The 20,885-nt window shown below is 34.5% G+C and overlaps 1 protein-coding gene across 3 annotated transcripts in view; it reads right to left on the bottom strand.

Moving 5' to 3' along the window:
- The window catches only part of ATF2 (activating transcription factor 2), a 93,040-nt gene that overhangs the window by 10,405 nt on the left and 61,750 nt on the right, over positions 1-20,885 (bottom strand). For 2 of the 3 annotated variants that reach the window (XM_010376204.2, XM_010376203.2), the window contains 2 exons: positions 12,793-12,942; positions 8,401-8,607 (listed from right to left, as the gene is read on the bottom strand). In XM_010376204.2, the coding sequence (XP_010374506.1) occupies positions 8,401-8,607; positions 12,793-12,942 (357 nt within the window). Of the gene's footprint in view, positions 1-7,867; positions 7,942-8,400; positions 8,608-12,792; positions 12,943-20,885 lie in introns of all 3 variants that reach the window. The other variant, XR_004053100.1, reaches the window with a different exon arrangement.

Here is a 20,885-nt window from a genome sequence, read left to right as displayed (position 1 = left end):
ATCATTTATACCAACAATCTCACTGATACAGTTACATTGTTAATTTTCTCAGTTATGAAAATTGGCATATTATATAGTATCACCTCAATTACAGAACTTTAAAAATCACAAATGCCTTCTCTCTTAAACACTCTATACACTCACAATAAACCATATTATGAAACAAAATGCTGTATGTGACAAAAGTATTGAAAGTGTTATGCGTTGGCTAATTGATATAAAATAATTGATTTAAATATAGACTGGGTGTGGTGGCTCATGCCTGTAATCCCAGCACTTTGGGAGACTGAGGCGGGCAGATAACTTGAGGTCAGGAGTTTAAGACCAGCCTGGCCAATGTGGTGAAACCTTGTCTCTACTAAAAATATAAGAATTAGCTGGGTGTGGTGGCGCATGCTTGTAATCCCAGCTACTTGGAAGGCTGAGGCAGGAGAATTGCTTGAACCAAGTGGTGGAGGTTGAACCACTGCATTCCAGCCTGGGCTACAGAGTGAGACTCAGTCTCAAAAAAATAAATAAATACAACACACACACACACACACACAAATTATCTCTTTAAATAGGCAGGTCTGAAACTGATGAACAAGACATCAGTTTCTATATTTCAAACTTAACTGTTGGTGGTGTTCTGGCTGTTGATCTAATTAGACTACCCGGTTCACTAACATGTAGATGTAAAGATGCCACTAGCGAGGAAAGGTTAATGAACATCCAGGACTGAAGAGGTACAGTACTTGATACCTGTTACAATGTACATTTGTGCTAAATGAATTTTAATTGGCATTAACTTGGGGAAACAATGGAAAAGGCCAAGAAGAAGAAATTAAAAATTAAAGCTTTTGCATTCTTTTATTTTTTAATTTCTGTTACTCTTTTTTCTTTTAAAAAACTCTGCACATTCTTATATATAAATTTGCATGTATCTAAAAGGTATAACATACAAGCATGCTGTAAATTATATTTATCCAAAATTCAAATAACCAATTTTTCCATTATACCTTTTAAATGGCAGAAATGGTTAAGAAATAAACCAACAAATTCAAGGTGTGCACAACAGAAATTCAGTCCAATTTTTTACATTGTCCTGATCTAAAATGTTTTACAGTAACATTTTCCTAATGATGATTCTGAAGCTCAAAAGTGACTTTTGGATGACAGGTTACAATTAAATATTGTATTATTACTGTACTCTAATAGTCGATTTCATTAAAAGATGGTATCACCACTAGACTAAAACCAGTAAACGAGACACAATTACTGGCTAGGAACTGGGACTGAGAGAAATACTACAAAGCAAACATAGCTGGGGTGCAGGTTAGGCATGAGGGTGGGCCAAACTTTGAATAAGTAGATTAGTTGAGCTGCACAGCCCTAGTAAGTATAAGCATATGCTAGTGGTAAAGACCAGGTCAAGCAGGGGTTGGAAATAGGATGCTCACGCAGGTAAAGGTTTTATAACTGAATTAGTTAGAAGAGGCGAAAGCTAAGTGGTTCCTAAGTCATACACACACACACACACACACACACACACACACACACATACACACACATTTATTTATTTTAGTAGAGATGGGTTTTCACCATGTTGGCCAGGCTGGTCTTGAACTCCCGGCCTCAAGTGATCTACCTGCCTCGGCCTCCCAAAGTGCTGGAATTACAGGAGTGAGCCACTGCTCTTGGCCTCATTTATAATAAACATAGTACATTCAACAAACTACTCCAAGCATTTAAGAATTTTAGTCTCATGTACACACGCATAAAGAAAATACTGTATTCTTAAAAATATTGGCCGGGCGCGGTGGCTCAAGCCTGTAATCCAGCACTTTGGGAGGCTGAGACGGGCGGATCACGAGGTCAGGAGATCGAGACCATCCTGGCTAACATGGTGAAACCCCGTCTCTACTAAAAATACAAAAAATTAGCCGGGCGAGGTGGCGGGCACCTGTAGTCCCAGCTACTCGGGAGGCTGAGGCAGGAGAATGGTGTGAACCCGGGAGGCGGAGCTTGCAGTGAGCTGAGATCCGGCCACTGCACTCCAGCCCGGGCGACAGAGCGAGACTCCGTCTCAAAAAAAAAAAAAAAAAAAAAAAAAAAAAAAAAAAATATATATATATATATATCTACATATATATAGGCAGGATTTATTACTATTCAGATAAGATGGCTGCATAAGTCATGATTTTAATTCTGAAATCTTTCTACTAAGAAAGATCAGAAGACAGAGAGAGAAGGGGCTGCTACACAAATATAATGGGAAGACTCCTTAAGTTCCTATACACAGAGACCTCAGAATGTAAAAAAAGAGAGGTTACATACACAGACAAAACCAGTTTGCTCAAGCCAAAATAAATATCAAGGGGATGTTCAGCCACAAAAAGACAATATTAAATGAAAAAAAATGTGTATCTCTTACTATCTATTTTGTGGATTACTTTAGATTAGATTTTAATTGGAGTCAGCCTCCGAAGTCCTTCTGGTTGTACTAGCTAGCTACTATTTTTGAGTTACTATACTTGCAGGATATGTTAGTTATCTTCCTGGGTCATTCTGAAGATGAAGTAAAATAAGGGATATAAAAGCATTTTGAAAATGTAAAAGTCCCATTCAAATGTGAGAAATCATCACTTTGTCAAAGTAAAACGTATTTGGGAAGATGGAGCAGATGCTAAAAGAAATTATTATTCTGGTCTAAAATCTAATGTAAATTATTTTGTCATTACCTGTACCACAGCTCCACTCTAATAATGTGGCTACTCAAAGGTTATTTATATAGCAGCAAACAAATTTTTCTTACATTGTCTTTGTAATGTAAATCAGCCTGCTGAAATCATCACATGATAGCCAACTAATCAAAACTTTTATTGATATTTGGCCATTAATACCAGGTATTCCCTAAATTCATGATCTTTGACTTTCTACTTCAGCCATTACCCCCAAAATTAAAGAAACAGTATTGAATAGTTTCTTATTTTGCGAAATTTCTCACTGCTATGAATTTTTAAAATGTTTAGTCCTCACAAAAGGCAGTTAAGTATCAAGATTCCCTCCACACAGTTCCAAGGGTTATCGTGGAATGTTAAACCTTACACATGAAAACAAACTAGTTTTTAAAAAATTTATATTTTTAACAGAAAAAAGGATGACAGAGTTCTCACTAGAGCCATAAAATATTTTGGAAACACTTTGCAAAATGAATTGGAATGACTCCTTTCCTATTCTCACACTTTAATTACTTGTTTCATGTCTGTCTCCTCTGCTAGACCACAAATTCTCTAAGTGCAAAGACAATGTCTTTTTCGCTGTTACCCAGATCTAATAATATGCCTTGCACACAACAGATGCATAATGACAGAAGGAAAAATAACTAGCATTTGCACAGTATAGTTACAACACTTTTCTATATCTTATTTCAGTTGCTTTTCATAACACTACTCACTCTTATCAGTCTGACGGAGACACAAAGGCTTAGCAAGATTCTTAGTAAAGTCTTCAAATATAAGTATTAGATCTCAAACTCAGAATAAGATGCATGAGATGACCGCAGCTACACTAATACCCCTTTCTTTCATCTAGAATATAGTTAAGAACTCAGTGGAAAAAAGCGGAAGACAGTTAGATCATAGAATTCAGAAATTAAAACAAACAGGTATTATAAAGTATCTTCCAATTATTGCTATTTTTTCCTATTTCAAGTGATAAATACTGAAATAAGATATTGTCTGGTACCAGAAATAAAAGATTTAATCTCATTTTCTATAAGTCAATGAACCAAAAAACAAAACCTTTTCCACATCATTAACTTATGAGTAAATTCTAGCTATAAAGTGTGCTTTTATTAATTTATTGTGCTTCCACTCCACACACATTTTGCAGTATCTAAGTTATTAGGTTGGTGCAAATGGAATCACAGTTTTTGCCATTAAAAGTATGTTTTGCCGTTACTTTTAATGGCAAAAGCCGTGATTCCATTTGCATCAACGTAATATAACAGCCAAATCCACACAAAAATAATTATCAAGTTGTACCCACAGAGTAAATGTTAAGCAGCTACTGTTAGTAAAGAAAAGGAATCTGCTTTTTGTTCATAAGGAAACATGCTACATTTATAAACTGAAAATTAACCGCCACAATGAGTATAACTGAAAGACAAAGCTTATAAACAGTAAAAACCATTTCAAGTAAAAGATAACAAAATTAACAAAACAGGTATTACTTTAAAAATACAATAATTGGCTGGGTGCAGTGGCTCATGCCTGTGACCCCAGCACTCTGGGAGGCTGAGGCAGGCAGATCACCTGAGGTCGGGAGTTCAAGACTAGCCTGACCAATGTGGAGAAACCCGTCTCTACTAAAAATACAAAATTAGCTGGGCGTGGTGGCGCACGCCTGTAAATCCCAGCCACTCAGAAAGCTGAGGCAGGAGAATCGCTTAAACCCAGGAGGGGGAGGTTGCGGTGAGCTGAGATTGCGCCACTGCACTCTAGCCTGGGGAACAAGAGCAAAACTCTGTCTCAAAAACAAACAAACAAACAAAAAACCCCAATAATTTATAACCAACAGTATTCAATTTTTGGTTTAGATTACCATAAATGTCTCTAATATAATTTGATGAAATTGCTCTTTTAGCAATGATTTGGGAAAACTAAAACATTATTAAATTTAGTGAATGCGGCAATAAGGCTGAATATATTTTCTTTAACACCTAATATGTATTTGGTAAAAATATGAACAATCATACCTCAACACTTGCTAAACCTTGTATCACATATAAAACTTATAAATAAACTATGGGTCATTACTGCCCACTACACTGATCAGCTAAGCCTGCATGTCACATGAAGGATCATCAAGGAAATACAGAATTGATTAAAGTTTTCACATAAAGTAGGGTATAATTATTTCTTTGACATTCAATTTTCCTTACAAGTCATTCTGTTCTTCACAGTTAACGGTTTTGCTGTTGGCAGACTGAAGGAAATTTGTCTCCCTGAATCTATTATAGGCATGTTAACGCTTCACACTCTGAAAGCTAAAATCTGTCACTTTTAAAAAACTTATTTTACTTGACAATTAAGTAGAAAACAACAAAAAGTCAAAATAATATATTGACTTGAAACAATAATAGAAAGTCATAGTTGAAGTACCCTTTCTTTCCAAACCATCCACGCTCTCAATTCCCTCCTCACCATTGTTTGCACGTTGGTACATGTCATTCCTAAAATGCTAACTATACTTAGGGAGTCATTTTTATACCAGTTCCTATACCTATGCATTTACCCATCTAACTGTAAACCCTTTTATTAATAAGAAAGGATTATGCTTTATTAAGCATAATAATAATGCTTAATTAAGATGTAACTGTTCTTTTTGGTAATTTACTGAGGTGAAATTCATATAACATAAAGGTAATCAGTTTAAACTGGCATTTAGTACATTCACAATGTTGTGCAACTACCACCCTCTGTCTAGTAACAAAACATTTCCATCGCTCCAAAGTAAAACCCCTTACTCACTAAGCAGTTTCTCCCTATTCTCCTTCCCCCATTAATATGCCTTCTCTCTCTACGGATTTATTTATTCTGGGTATTTCACATAAATGGAATCATACAACATCTGATGTTTTGTTCTGTATTCTTTCACTTAACATAATGTTTTGAGGTTCATCTACACCATAGTATATACCTCATTTCTTTTTATGGAGGAATAATATTTCATTGTACATATAAACCACAACTTGTTTATCCATTCAGCTTGGATGGACATTTGGGCTGTTTCCAACAACTTTCTTTTTGCCCATACAAATATATATATTACAGATATTTTCCCAGGTTAATATAAATAGATGGATATAATACTTTTTCTTTTTTGGAGAAGCATTTTAAATAAAATCCTTGATAATATATCATTTTGGCTCCTATTTTAAAATGCATTTCTAAATCTAAGATGATGCCATCATCACCCAGTTTTTAATGATTAATAATACTGGTTTTACTTGTTCTGTACATAATTTGAGGTATTAACTAAACTCAAGTTCAAATGTAGAGCTTAATTTAGTGATTTCCTAAATTTAGCTTCCATTTAATAGTCTCATGCTTCAAAAAATGATGTCAGCAAACTTCTACCTAATGATAAATCTTATCTTTATTTCTCCAATCAAAAAACTTCTACCCAAATTAGGAAGTATATACAAAGCACTGCTAAAATAACGACATTTTAATCATAGATTGTGTGATAGAAAAAACATGAAATAAATGGGGTCAATATTATATTTCTTTTGAATACTGAATTTTCCATGGTTTTCTGCAATAATAAAGGGCTAATAGTGGTAATCAGTGCTGCAGTATAACTAAGGAACAGCAATATCTCATTAAAAACTATTAAGATTGCTCTAAAATGGTTCAAAGCAGAAAACTTGCCTAGCTTAAAATCCCTGTAAATAATAACATATATGTATGTACTACTTCATAGTTTTCAGGTATTTTTACTTCTTAAATAAGGCACAATAAGCCAAATTACAAAGGAAAATAACGGTAAATCTGTCTTACTAGTTAAATTTTTCTGTAGGAAGAAACCCTTGAATTAATTGACTGATTTATGTAACAATACAGAGAAGTAAGACCATCAGGTATTACCACATCTATTCTATAGGTAAGACAACTGACGATAACAGTGATTGTGTTTTATGTTATACAACTAAAAGACAGCAGGTCATTCAGAACATTTTGTTAGTTAAGAACGGAAAAAAAATACACCTAAATCACTTCGTTAATGTAATAATATCTGAAAATTTAATAATAAGTAAGACTTGATATAAAATAGCCATTTTTGCAGCATAAATTAGCACCTACAGTCTATATTATTTTAAAAAAAAAGAAAATTTAGAAAAGTTTTCTAAAAATTTCTGAAACTTGTTCTTGATTAAGACAGACGCTCAAGCCTGTAATCCCAGCAATTTGGGAGGCTGAAGGCGGGTGGATCACCTGAGGTCAGGAGTTCAAGACCAGCCTGGCCAACATGGTGAAACCCCATCGCTACTAAAAATTAGCCGGGCTTGGTGGTGTGCACTTGTAATCCCAGCTACTTGGGAGGCTGAGGCAGGAGAATCACTTGCACCTGGGAGCTGGAGGTTGCAGTGAGCCAAGATTGCGCCACTGCACTTCAGCCCAGGTGACAGAGAGAGACTCCGTTTCAAAAACAAAAAAAATTTATCAGATGATAAATGATAAAATATATGTCTTAATAAACCCTAGAAGATAAGTACATATTTTAAGTCTATGTGATATGGTACATTGTATTAAAAATTTCTTCTAAATCATTAAAATCATTAAAAATAAGTTCTGTAAGACAATCTGTTTGTTCTATCATGTCAATATTCAAAGCACAATAAAGACTTGAAAGATCTCTGCTTCGCATTAAAAAAATTTAAATTATAAAACTTACATTTGGTAAAATGCTATGTCTGATTTAGCTAAAAACTGTTTCCTAACCATTTAAACAGACAATTATATTGGTGATATCTTAAAGACAGATTTAAGAAGACAGCAGGTCTCTTACCATCAATTATGATTATACAGAAAGATTCATTTTTAACTGGGTATGGATAATTCAGAAGATTTAGCTAGATTAATAACAAGTATAATTCATTAACATCAGTTTTCTAGTTGATACTTATCAATTGGTAGTTTAAGATTACATGGGAGAATATTTATGTTGAAAAAACACAACAAAAACAAAAGGAAGAAAAACAAAGGAAACAGATTTGGTGCTGCCTTAAAACTTTACACTCCATGAGGTTTTAAGAAATGTATCTGAGGCACATTGGCAGGGCAGTATGAAATGATCTGTACTGCCACTGGCCATATTGTACCTGGTCTGTGGATAATTAGAGTCCTTCAGTTTCCAAAGCTGTCAATCTGGCACCTTTCACGAGCAATATATTCACTTTAAATAAAACAAAACAGAACAAAATTTATAACTCAAAGAATGAAAGAATTTAAAAACTGCTACTGAAGCAACTTTATAGTTGTGCTATAAACCAAAAAAATAGACAAGAAAAGTGAAATAACAGTGATATTTTTAAATTTTAAAATTCTCTGCACTTTATATCACAACTTTATAAAGTTCAAACCAGATAGTTTAGCTACTTCTGTACGCAGGTAAACATATTTTAAATTTCTTCATTGTATCAGTGTTGAAAGCTTTATATTATTTAATCTCAGCATCCAAACAAACAGGTTTACAAAACTATGATTTACTATAGATTCCATACACACCCAATATTATGTCCTAAAATGTTTGGAGGCCCAACTAGAAAAAAAAAAAAAAAGAAAAGAAAAAAAAAAGCTATGTTCACAATTATTAAAAAAGAAATAAAACAAAATTCACATATATGCACCTTACCTGCAGCTGACCATTTAATGAACTCAAGTCTTCTGCTTTCTTCTCTAAAGACTGAACCCAGACTTTCCTTTTTTGTCGGCATCTTGAAGCGGCTGCTCTATTTCGCTCTAAAAACTTTCTCCTTTTTTCATCAGGATCTTCGTTAGCTGCTCTTCTCCGACGACCACTTGTACTTTGGGTCTGTGGAGTTGTGTGAGCTGGAGAAGCCTATTATAAACAGAGATGAAAGCTTGTTATATTTGTATCTAGTGAGTGAATTAACATAGGCAGTAAAGGTGTCAAAGGGGGACAGCAATTTTATTTTCTAAGTTTTGTTGAATATATCAGTATGTTGGGGCAATATGAAAATGTGGTTTAACTTTTTTCTTGAATATACTTATGTTAGGAGCTATACTATAACACAATTCTCACTAATGCAATGTCACAGCAAATGTATTCTTTATGTATAATATTTTCATTTACATACAAGTATGAAAAAATTTAAAATATGATACAAATGATACATAGAAATATTTTTCCAAGTGTATTTTAACAGATTTTATTGTATTATTCAATCCCTGGAAAACTACTGATTATAAATTTCTCAAAATGTTTAATAACTTCCTATTTAAATTCATGACAGAAAACCATGATCTCTATGCTATTTTTAAATTAAAATATCTCATATTAAATGTCAATTTTCTTAAAGAAAATGGATTTCTCTAAAGTTATGAAGTGAAAATATGTATATTCTTTGGTATATTCAGCTTTTCTTCAGTTTGTGAAATTTACGGTCAGTCTTTTTCTAAGGGTCAAGTTCTTGTATTTATTAATGCTCATTTTTCTGGTAGGGAGAATCTTACAGGAACCTTAATTTTCATTTTAATTATTCCCTCTGCTCCCCAGTGAATCAGCTTGGTTATCTCAGATTAGCCAGAGAAAAAAAGAAACCTTCAGTCACTAGTAATACTGTCTAGTGTTTAAGACTATAAAACAATAGGTACCTTCAAGCCTTTCATGAACCCCAAAACTGTGCCACAGAACAAATGAATATGGGTGTCAAAAAATGAACTCTTGGCCGGGCGTGGTAGCTCATGCCTGTAATTCCAGAACTTTGGGAGGTCAAGGAGGGCGGATCACTTGAGGTCAGGAGTTCAAGACCAGCCAGGACAACATGGTGAAAACCTGTCTCTACTAAAAATACAAAAAATTTAGCTGGGCGTGGTGGTGCATGCCTGTAATCCCAGCTACTCGGGAGGCTGAGGCACAAGAATCGCTTGAACTCGGGAGGCAGAGGTTGCAGTGAGCCAAGATAACACCACCGCATGCCAGCCTGGGCAATACAGCGAGACTCAGTATCAAAAAATACAAAGAAAAAGAAAGAAGAAAATGAGCTCTTGGAAATGGTGCAGAGAAAAGAACACTTTGTGGCTATAGGCACATAATCCAAAGGAGAAGCCTGAAAACAATCTTTTACCTATAATTTATTATATTTAAAAATGGTATGCACAAAGAAAATTTGTTTTCTCCTAATCTATGTAATACAAATCTTACATAAGGCTCAAGTTAAATTCTGCAGGTAAATTACCAAACTATTTTTCACTCTAAAAAATTCCAAAAAATAAAGTTATCATTTCTTTGTCCAAATAACTAGCATTACAAAGAGAGTTATTTCATTTATAAAGTATTTTACACCTGGGCAACATAGCAAAACCTTATCTCTACAAATAATCTTAAAAATTAGCCAAGTGTGGCGGCATGTGCTTGTGGTCCTAGTTACTCAGGAGGCTGAGGTGAAAGAGGACTGCTTGAGCCTGGGAAGTCGAGGCTGCAGTGAGCCATGACTGTGCCACTGCACTCCAGCATGGGCAACAGAGGAAGATCCCGTCTCAAAAAAGAAGTATTTTAATTGTAATAAAGATTAAGCATTTAAATTAGAGTGTTTCTTTTACCTATGTAATTGTAACTTAATGTTTTAGAAAAATATTTCTATGGTTGGCTTCAAGATTTGCAATCTTGAAATTTTTTCTTCATTCTCCTATTTTTCTTTTTTTTTTTTTTTTGAGATAGAGTCTCGCTCTGTGGCCAAGGCTGGAGTGCAATGACGTGATCCTGGCTCACTGCAACTTCTGTCTCCCGGGTTCAAGTGATTCTCCTGTCTCAGCCTCCCAAGTAGCTCAGATTACAGGCGCCCGCCATCACACCCAGCTGAACTTTTGTATTTTTAGTAGAGATGGTGTTTCACCAGGTTGGCCAGGCTGGTCTCGAACTCCTGACCTCAGGTGATCCACCTGCCTAGGGCTCCCAAAGTGCTGGGATTGTAGGCGTGAGCCACATCCTCCTATTTTTCTTATTGAGAATAGCAGGTTTTTTCTTTTACTCATCTGGCTGAATAAGAGAGAACAGTTTATTTTTGTTTTTAATTGATTTAAACTCATTACAGCAAAGACTAATCATAAGTACTAGAAGAATAGCAGAAGCTTAATTTCTGCTACTCAGAGTTACATTTGTATATCTTTATGCCTATCAAGGATTGGAGGCTTCTTAGAAGTATATACTGTTCCTTCTCTCCCCACGTCTATTGATTAATTCATTCCATTTCATTCAGAAAATACTTACAGGAACTATTCTAGAAACTAAGTATAGCAGTGAACAAACAGATAAAGTCCTGCCCTCATGGGGCTTCCATCCAATACAACAACATATAAATACACAAATAAAAATTAGATCCAGGAAAACTATAGTTAGTATAAGAAAGTAAGGACAATAAAAATAAATTATATTCATTTTTTTAAAAATAAACCTTTAAAAATGTAAAAAATCATACTTAACTTGCAGACCACACAAAAACACCCATGGGTTGCATATGGCCTGTGAAACATTGTTAAACCCTGAGGTATAACATTAACACACATACACAATCACTCAGCCCCTCATTTTCCCTTTTGGTCCCTAAGCTGTTTAGTGGATGACAACCACAACTACATTTCATTATGTTAAGTTTTTAAAAGACAAGATGCAGTTATGTAAATACCTATGCTTAGGTGGCAATCTAAAACTTGTTTATGTGTGTTTCTTTGATTGAAAACTTTTGCTTTTTAATGCCAATGCTAATATTCTTCAAATAAAGATAAAAGGTCTAAATAGAATTCTGTAACACTTAACAGGAGTACAATAATCCTTTACTAGAAAGAATTAGAAAGGCACTGCAGGCATATAACAATATCAATCATCTCACAGGCAGTCACAAACTAAAGGTAAGTGAAAGGGGTCTCCAGTATAAACAGCTGCCATCAAGCGTATTTGCTCCTTTGGTGATGTATCACAAGTTTTAATTCAGCAACCATTTGATTTATGTTAGTAATGTAATACCTACATATGTGTGTGTGTGTGTGAATATTTATCTACATATTTCTCTAAAAGACCTCTGATTACCTACAAGTGAGATAAGGTTACTTATACAAATAAATAACAAAGAGTAATGTTTTACAATGAGTGAGCAAATATTAAAAGCAGAAACAAGAATTATTTGTTCTGCTAGTATGGGAAACAGAAAAAAAATCTGCCTCTTTGGGACATGCACATTTTAATGGTTGTAGATGGCAACACAATATTAAAATATGATATGCATTGTAATCACAAACATATGGCATTTTAGGAAAAGGCAAAATCAATAACTTTTAAAGAAGAGATCCAAAAAGATTCTTTAGAAATCTTAGTTTTGCTACTTGAAAAAGAACATAAGATTTAGTTATATACATTTCTGAAGAACACAGCATCCCTTAACAAAGAAGTTATTGTCTATAAAATTTACAGAACTTAAACTATTAAATTTTCCTATAACCTCAATACCTTGGTTATACAGGAGAATAGGTCAAATCAAACCTGTTTATGCCACAGCAAGAAAAAAATATCTAGTGTTAATAGTTATGGTTTATGTCAAATTTGTAGTTTTGGACAATAACTAAGAAAACAAGATACATTTCATTCTTCTCACTATAAGGTTCTAATATTATTTTTCTAGTTATATAACTATTTTCCAAAGTCATAACTCTATAAACTTCCTCAATCAGGAAACAGAGAGTAAAGGAAATTTCTCAAAGCAGTATTTAGTTTCACTGTCCTAAAATCAACAGAAAAAGGTATTTTCTTCAAAAAGAATTGTGCCACGTCAGACCAACATATATGGACACCCACAGAAATATTTACAGGTGTCCTGAACAGAACAACTGCTCTATTATGTTTATTTTTGTATCAATTTTTGTACAGTGAGCTACTGTTTCTTAAGGCTTTTGATACCCCTTTGGAATAACAACATGACCAGAATAATATTTTTTAAATAAGTCATAAGTTATATTGTACTTGTCTGTTTAAACATGACAGAGTGCTGAATAATAAAAATAACACACATACCGGAGTCTCTGTAGTGGATGTGGCTGGCTGTTGTAATGACTGTGGTCGAGATTCCTCTGACTGAGTCCTAACCAATCCACTACCATGACCTTTGACAGTATCACCATTGGTAACTGGAGGATGTTGCTGGGTCAAAGCAGCTTTTAATCTCTGAAATGCAAACACCATTAAAAATGTTTTTTAAGTCCTTAAAGATCATCATGAATATCGATAAGACAAACAGTGAGATCTTAGGTAGTTTCCTTGAGTCTTTTTGCCTAGTACTATTAGAGGATTCTGTATTTTGCTGTTCCTAGTGAATTTGAGAAAATAATAATAAAGGCCTTAAAAATGTAACATCATATCATTGGCCAAGTAAGCACTGGCACCAAACCTGCAAACAGAGATCAAATGGGGCCAAACTGAGCCTCCTCCTAGAACGTACAGCTGAGTTTATCTCTCTTAGGTTTTTCCTGTCCCCAGTAAGCAGATCTAGTTCTCTTCTGATGTTGCAGTTTGCCAGTTAATTATTGGATTGTATTGGACTCACATTCAGAGCATGACAGATCTAGTATTAGAATGAGGCTTTAGATGTTTATGTCTACCACTTTCTCAAGATACAATTTCAAAGAAGCTTATTATGCTATCAATAAAAATTTGTCATATATGACTATTTTATCTCCCAACCAGTTAGTAAGCTCTTTAAGAGCAGAGATTATCTTACACTTTTGGGTATTCCTTTTAGCAACTGGTATAATTATTTTCTACATAGGTATAAAAGAAACACCTGTTAACTGATAGAAATTGATTTCTTTAGTGAAAATGGTCGTATGTGATCTTTAAGGTGATTTTGTTATGATCTGTAAACATGAAATAATTTGCAAAGATAATCATACCACAGTATCTTAGCAATGAAAGGGACTTCAGGGATCCCACAGACCTGAGACTGTTATTGCTGATATTGTTCTTAATAACTAAGATGTAGTTCTTGGGCCCCAAATATATATTATTACAGAAATTGGAGTCAGAGTTATATATACTACACTTTCCTACGATTCTTATAAAGGTGCATCTTTGAGGGGAGGGAGGCTAATAAGAGAGTGAGAGCGAGTGCGAGTTAGAGACAAAAGAGAGAGACAGAGATGTGAGAACCATGTTGCAGCCTACCCAGTGTTTCCCAAACTTCTCAGAAGTAAATAACTGTCTGGGGTGTTAAGTGTTAAGAACACATATTCTTGGCAATCTTTTCCTTTCTTCCTTCCCTGAGTATAGCAGAAAGGGGTGAGTGAGAGAAGAGCTTTTGAAAAAGACCCCCAAATAATATTAGTACAGGTATTTCCATTCACTTCAACTAAGAAAAATTCAGAAATTTTTATAACTATTTCAAGACTTGTAATTTCTTTCTTTTCATCTGGGCCTATCTTCTTACTATGTGATCCAGATCCCATAAAATATGAAGCATATATGAAAAGATCACCAGAATTTTAACTGAGGCAGTAATTATGCATGAACAAATGTTAGTGGACATTTTTTCTCTCTCTTGCGAATCACTGTATATTCTGGGTGTGATTTTTAAAATAAAGTCAATGTGTAAAAAGAAAAGTTTTCTTGAGATATAAGTTACACATAGCAAGTTAACTCTGTTTACTTTACAATCCAATTTTTTTTTTTTTTTGAGAGGGAGTCTCTTCCTGTCACCCAGGCTGGAAGGCAGTGGTATGATCTCAGCTAACTGCAACCTCCACCTCCACGGTTCAAGCAATTCTCCTGCCTCAGTCTTCTGAGGAGCTGGGATTACAGGCGCATGCTACCACGCCCAGCTGATTTTTGTATTTTTAGTAGAGATGGGTTTTCATGTTGGCCAGGCTGGTCTGAAACTCCTGACCTCAGGTGATCCACCCTCCTCGGCCTTCTAAAGTTCTGGGATTACAGGAGTGAGCCACCGCGCCCGACCTCTATTGAATTTTAACGAACAAATACACTCATGTAATCTACCCTACAATCAGAATACATAACAGTTTTACCATAATAAAATCCTCATGCTCTTTCCTGTCATACTCTCCTTCTACTCCCTGGCCCTGGAAACCACTGATCTATTTTCTGATCCCAAGAGTTTTGTCTCTTCCAGAAGATCATATAAATGGAAACATACATTGTATGGCCTTTTGAATCTGGCTTCTTTCCCTTAGCACAATGCAGCTGAGATTCACCTGTGTATTATCTGTGTTATCTATTATCTATATTATCTATATTATCTGTAGTTTTTTAATGAGTTTTTAATTGTATAGTATCCCCATTTTACACTTTAGGAAACCAGATATCATTTGCTCAAGGATGCAGAGCTGTTAAGCTACTTCAAATCCTGGATATAAACCTAGATCTCTTCAACTTCAAGTGCAAAATATTTCCATGGCACCATGCTGCATACTTTATCCTTGGTGCTACCAGAAAACACAGGGAAAGAACAAGAAAGAGAGTCTGAAGCTTTGTGGCTTAATGATTCAAAAGACAATCATAAGGATTGAGAGTGCCAAACCTGTTACTGCAACTGCTAAACCAGGATCAGGCGTGTTCTCTCCCTCTTTTCTGACAGACTACTTCTTCATGAATTGTAACAATTACCACTTACGTAATATCCTGATGCTTTCACTGATTAGAACATGCAATGTACTATGGTCTTATACAGCTGAGAATACACTTTAGGTTCAGCACCTAACTCTACCTCAAACTATCTGTGACTTTGAACAAAACATTGACCTTTGAGTCTCAATTTCTTTACCTATAAAACTTGGAATAATAACTTTCTTGCAGAGTTGAGCTGAAAAACAAAAGTAACATGTAAAACTATCTGACTCATAAAAGAATTTTTCAGATGTTTCCTTACTTCTTTAAGAATACTATTGAGGCCTCTATTTTCTTAGTACGGAGGTCCAAAGAATCAGGAGAGTTTCTATGTTTCTGAATTTTCAAAATATCCTTAAGGGTCATCTTAAGCATTACTTTGATCCCAGACATATTTTATATGTGAGATGTAAAAAGTAGAGGTTCTTCTTCAAAGACTTTCCTCCCCATCTAATTAGGAATAAATAGCAACTTCTCTTAGAAGCAAAATTTATTCAAAGACCTGTGCTAATATTCTTAAATATCTGCTAGCCGTAATAAAGAAATCAATGTACTTTATGTTCTTAGCTTCCACAATTTAGCCTAAATATTTGCCCTGGCATGCTTATACTGGTCCAAGCATTAGGTCATAGCCTGTTCCACTTCCTTATTTGAAGGTGTTTTTACCTTTCTCAGCATTCCACAAGTTACTTTCTCCTTCCTTTATTCTCCTCTGCCTTTGTTTCTTTAAAAAGTTCTAAGTTGCTAGCCAATCGGGACAAATACAGAATGTGAGGTCCCGTTCCAGTCAACAGAAACCAGACACAGCTGTAGAGTGGACACGTCAGGTTATAAATGACCCTGTCTCCTTTGTTTGGTGTACTCTTGTGGGAAAACTGCTGGCGAGTGTACCCTTTCTGCAGAAAGTAAAAAAACTGGCCTTGCTGAGGAAATTAAATTTATGTTCACGTGCTATTTCTTTACGGCACCGGGGAACAAGCAAGCATTCCTGACAGAGACATGCTCAAGACCATACCAAAAACTGAATTTTTCAGAATCAAGACAAGATTCCTAGTTCCTTTTATAAACAATCAGAAACAACTATATTAGTAGCTAAAACATAGGCAATTAGGACCCTAATATGTGATGGGATGATGTGAAAGTGGATGGATTAAAACTGAAATTAAATGAGGGACTAAAGTAGTAGCTGGCTAGAATCAGATAGGAATACTTAGGAAAATGATGAAGAAGTATTTAAAGTAGAAAGACCTGAGTTGGAAAAGTGTGGGTCAGAACAAAGGGAGACAGTCTTGGGAGGTCGTAAGTCTGCATATTTACATATTTTATAAATAGAATGTTAGACATCAAAATACAATGACTAGTATCCAGTCTATAGTGATAAATTGGGGCTTTCATTTCTAGTTTTAAAATGTGCACAAACATAACCAGAGGTAGAAATGTGAGGCTTAGTAAATTATGTGTTGGGAAAACATTTTTAAGTCCTTAGGTAGAAATCATCATAGAATTGAGGAGCATTTAAAGTTTTACAGTGAAGAGCTTAACTCTCAGAATTAATGAAATACAGTAACTGCACATAGGGGAGCCTGAAGTACATAAACATCACTCTCTTGAATAATCTTTAGTAGGGCAAGTTACTACCTTATAGAGCACTTAAAAGCAGCATCAGTATTCATTCATTATCCTTCCTTGACTGCCCTAGGGTATACAGTACTCATCCAGTGAGGAAGCTCTAATGTTTGCTCCATGCTGTTACATTGATTACAATGGGTCTGAGTTGAAAAGTATGCCAGTGGGTATACAACAGAAGAAAAAGATTTAAAGGGTTAATTAACACTGTTCTAAACTGTCCATTAATTTTTCTAAAACTACAACAAAAATGCACATACGCTAGAAAAATTAGAATTAGGTCAAAAAAGCAGTCACTAAATATTATTCATATAAATTTTACAATTAATGTAAGGATATCTACAATCCAGCCATACATATTTGTTAGGAGCATTTGAAGAAGGCCAAATACTTTGGTTTAAAGAAAAATAAATGAAAACACATATAAATGTAATGAACATCTATTTTACAATAGAATTTTGGAGCTAGCAGAGATAATGAAAGTCAAGTAGTCCAATCACTTGAGATATAGAAACTCCAAAAAACTGAAGTTACTTCCCAGAATCATAGTTAGCAGAGATAAAACCAGAAATTCTACTTCTTGACTCCCAGTTAACTGAACATATTTTAAACAAAAGCTTTGCCAAACTGGAGCTCTAGTCTAATGTTAAATTTTCTAAATCTATTAGTGATCAATTAAGTCAAGCATCTGATATTGGTCAGTCCATTACTAAGATCAAAATCTCTCTCAATGGACAAATTTAATATATGTAAATAAGGATTAAGTACTCTGAGAAATAAAGATTCAGTACTCACAAAAATTGAAGATTTAAGGTGGGGTGTGATGGCTTATGCCTGTAATCTCAGCACTTTGGGAAGCCAAGAGGACTGCTTGAGCCCAGGAGTTCCACACTAGCCTGGGCAATATGGTAAAACTCCATTTCTACAAAAAACTTAAAAATTAGCCAGGTGTGGTGGTACATGCCTGTAGTCCCAACTACTCAGGAGGCTGAGGCACAAGGTTTGCTTGAGCCCAGGAGTTTGATGCTGCAGTGAGCTCTAGCCTGGGCAACAGAGTAAGACCCTGACTCAAAACAAACAAACAAACAAACAAAAAACCCCCAAAAAACAAAAGGAGGACTTTACAAGGTCTATATTATCCAACATGTAGAAGAAAACTTAGGCATAATTTTAATTTAAAGGTAGACTTTGTTTGATAAACAAAAATGTCTTTATTATATTTCTATGAAACAGATCAATATTTTAATGTTTAATTTTCAGTGATGTAAAGTTCAACTACTATATTGAAAATTTTTTTTCTTACAGAGATATAGATTGTTTCAATTAATTAAAGGATGAATAATTTGCTGTGCTGACCAATCTGATACATTCGCTTTAAGAGGTGATCTCCTAGAAATAATGTGTCATTCAAGTTCTATGTTGCACCCTTGAAAATAAAGTTTATCACATCTGTCAGAACTTAGTAGGAACAAAGTACTCCATCATAGTTCAAAGAAAAAAGATAACGTTCTCTAGAAACAATTTATGAAAAAGTCAGATCCATATTTCATATGTGCCACAAAAGCTCATCAGAGTAATAACCCTCCTTCTCCTGGGTGTTATCCTACCATCTGCTGCTCTATTACTTATCTTTATTTTGCAACTAATTAACAGCATAATCTTCTAAATTCAGCAAGTTAATTATCATTATTGTGGTCTATGCAGCATCATCAGTCCTCATGAAATCTTGTCTGCCCACCCCCAGAGAACGTATGAAAATCAAGTAGGTTGAGAGAGGGTCTGTTTCCTTGGAGTGGGCTCATTAGGTGTTTGCTGATTAGCTCGGCATGCAGAGGCAGGTCAGAAGAATTCTGCTGAACATGAGGTTCCATGCAGGGCCCAACCAAGTTAATGTAGGTTTCTGAACATTTGCCAAGATGCCCTCTGTCAGCTCTCAGTAGAAAACCCCTGCAGAAAACCTACTGGCTACCCACTGTGTGCAAAGATATTTATCAGTTTGTCACACGTCTTAAAAAAAAAAAAAAAAGATTCTGGAGGATACTATTTAAATACTTTCCTAAATCTTAAAATCCCCAGATGACTAACATTTTCTTATTCAGAACAGTTGCTTTTTGATTACAAATATTACAAAAGAAAACTGTTTTATTCGAAGAGTAATACAATTTACGTGTTTAGTGACAAACAAAACCCCTAAACCAAAATTTGGTGACAACTAGTCTAATTCTGTAGAAAATTATATCCTGGGAATTTTTCTGTTGTATTAAAAAGTACTAGATAGTCTTTCATTTTTCGGGCCCTATCGACATTTCTTTAACACATTCTTACTTTTCCAAAGGCTTAAAGTTCTTAACAATTAAAAAACACAAGCTTACTGTAAATTTTTTTTTTTTTGGTTAGCAGAAAAGATCTTATTTCAGTATTCACAGCACACACAAACACAATGCATACATAATATCTTCCTGGAAAGGCACTGAACATCTGAAAATCAGGGAATTACAAAAGCATCCTTGGCTATGTTAGCATACAAAGTAAATTTCTCTTTAGCTGTAGTGTGCTACTCATTCTTCCGTGTTCCAATCCCATTATTCTCTTATTTTTAACCACAGGTCATTTTAGCAGAATCACTACTGCTACAATATACAGCATGTTATTAACAGATTGTGATCAAAGGTCCATGCAGAACCCCAAAAGGATGATGTTTAAAATACTTTCAAAGACCTGAAAACAACAAAGTACAATCCAACAAAAGCAGTAAAAGAAGAAATTACAAGTTTTAAGGTGGTGGTGGGTTAGGGGGTCGGTGTGCAAACAGGTGTAGGGTCAGAAAAATCATTTAAGGTGTAACATGAATCTAGGGAATGTGAGCTGGGAACCACTTATTTGGAGAACGTGGACTTGGAGTTCTATATTTAAGGCATTAAAGAATCAAGTTCTGTGACCATTTATTTGGTCATTAAGAAAGCTCTGTGCACTGGGATATGAACCCATCTTCAATGTTCTTCAGTTGGGATGACAGTATTGTTTATTTGGTGAGTCTTCTTAAGCCCAGTGAAGCTTAAAAAAGTAAACGAATACCACTGACATTTTAATTTCAAACTTTAATTTCAAATAAACTATAACTATTTGGTACTTTACGTTCTAAAAGTAATTTGCCAAGTGGAGTAATGTATTTCCCTTGGACTTTAAGTGAAAATGTTTAATGAAGAGATTGACCTTGGGCTTGTGATTTTAGTTGTAAGTGCTGAGATAATCTTAAGTAAGCTTCTAAATAATGAATATTTAAGAAAACTATGTATCAAAAACTATGTATCAAAACACTGTAAATTTACTTAAATTTAAGAATTATTAAAGTACTTGAGAAAGTCAGACAATTGAGAATTATTGAGTACATAGCTTTACATGTATATAGCTTAGTGTGTTTAAGACTGTATTTTAAGCTCTTTAAAAGCAATTATGACATAACTGTACATGTAAATTGCCTTGAGAACTTAGGAAAGAACTAGGTTTCTAAACTTGTAATCTTAATAAATCTTATATTATTTTTTAAAAGTAGTACCTGAATAATCATTAGGTGTACCAGTCACCATCAAGGGCATTAAAATCTCCCCCTCCCAAAAAAATATATAAAATCAAAACCCAAAACAAAGTATCTCATTGATAAAATATAATCCTAATTGCTACACATGCTGGAGAAAAAAAAAAAAAAAACCGTAACGGTCTTCTTAGGAGAACATTCTTTTTTGACTCTCCTGATGGTCACTGAACACATTTGCAAGAAAAAATCTCAAAATTTAAGATCATGTCTATTGAATTTCTTAAAACCCAAGAAATGTTTGCCATGTAACAACTGATAGAAATAGTTGTTA

The sequence above is a fragment of the Rhinopithecus roxellana genome, chromosome 14 (assembly GCF_007565055.1).
Source record: "Rhinopithecus roxellana isolate Shanxi Qingling chromosome 14, ASM756505v1, whole genome shotgun sequence".
Classification (NCBI taxonomy): Eukaryota; Metazoa; Chordata; class Mammalia; order Primates; family Cercopithecidae; genus Rhinopithecus; species Rhinopithecus roxellana.
Note: the sequence above shows the minus strand (reverse complement) of the source record. Positions and strands in the feature narration are given on the sequence as shown.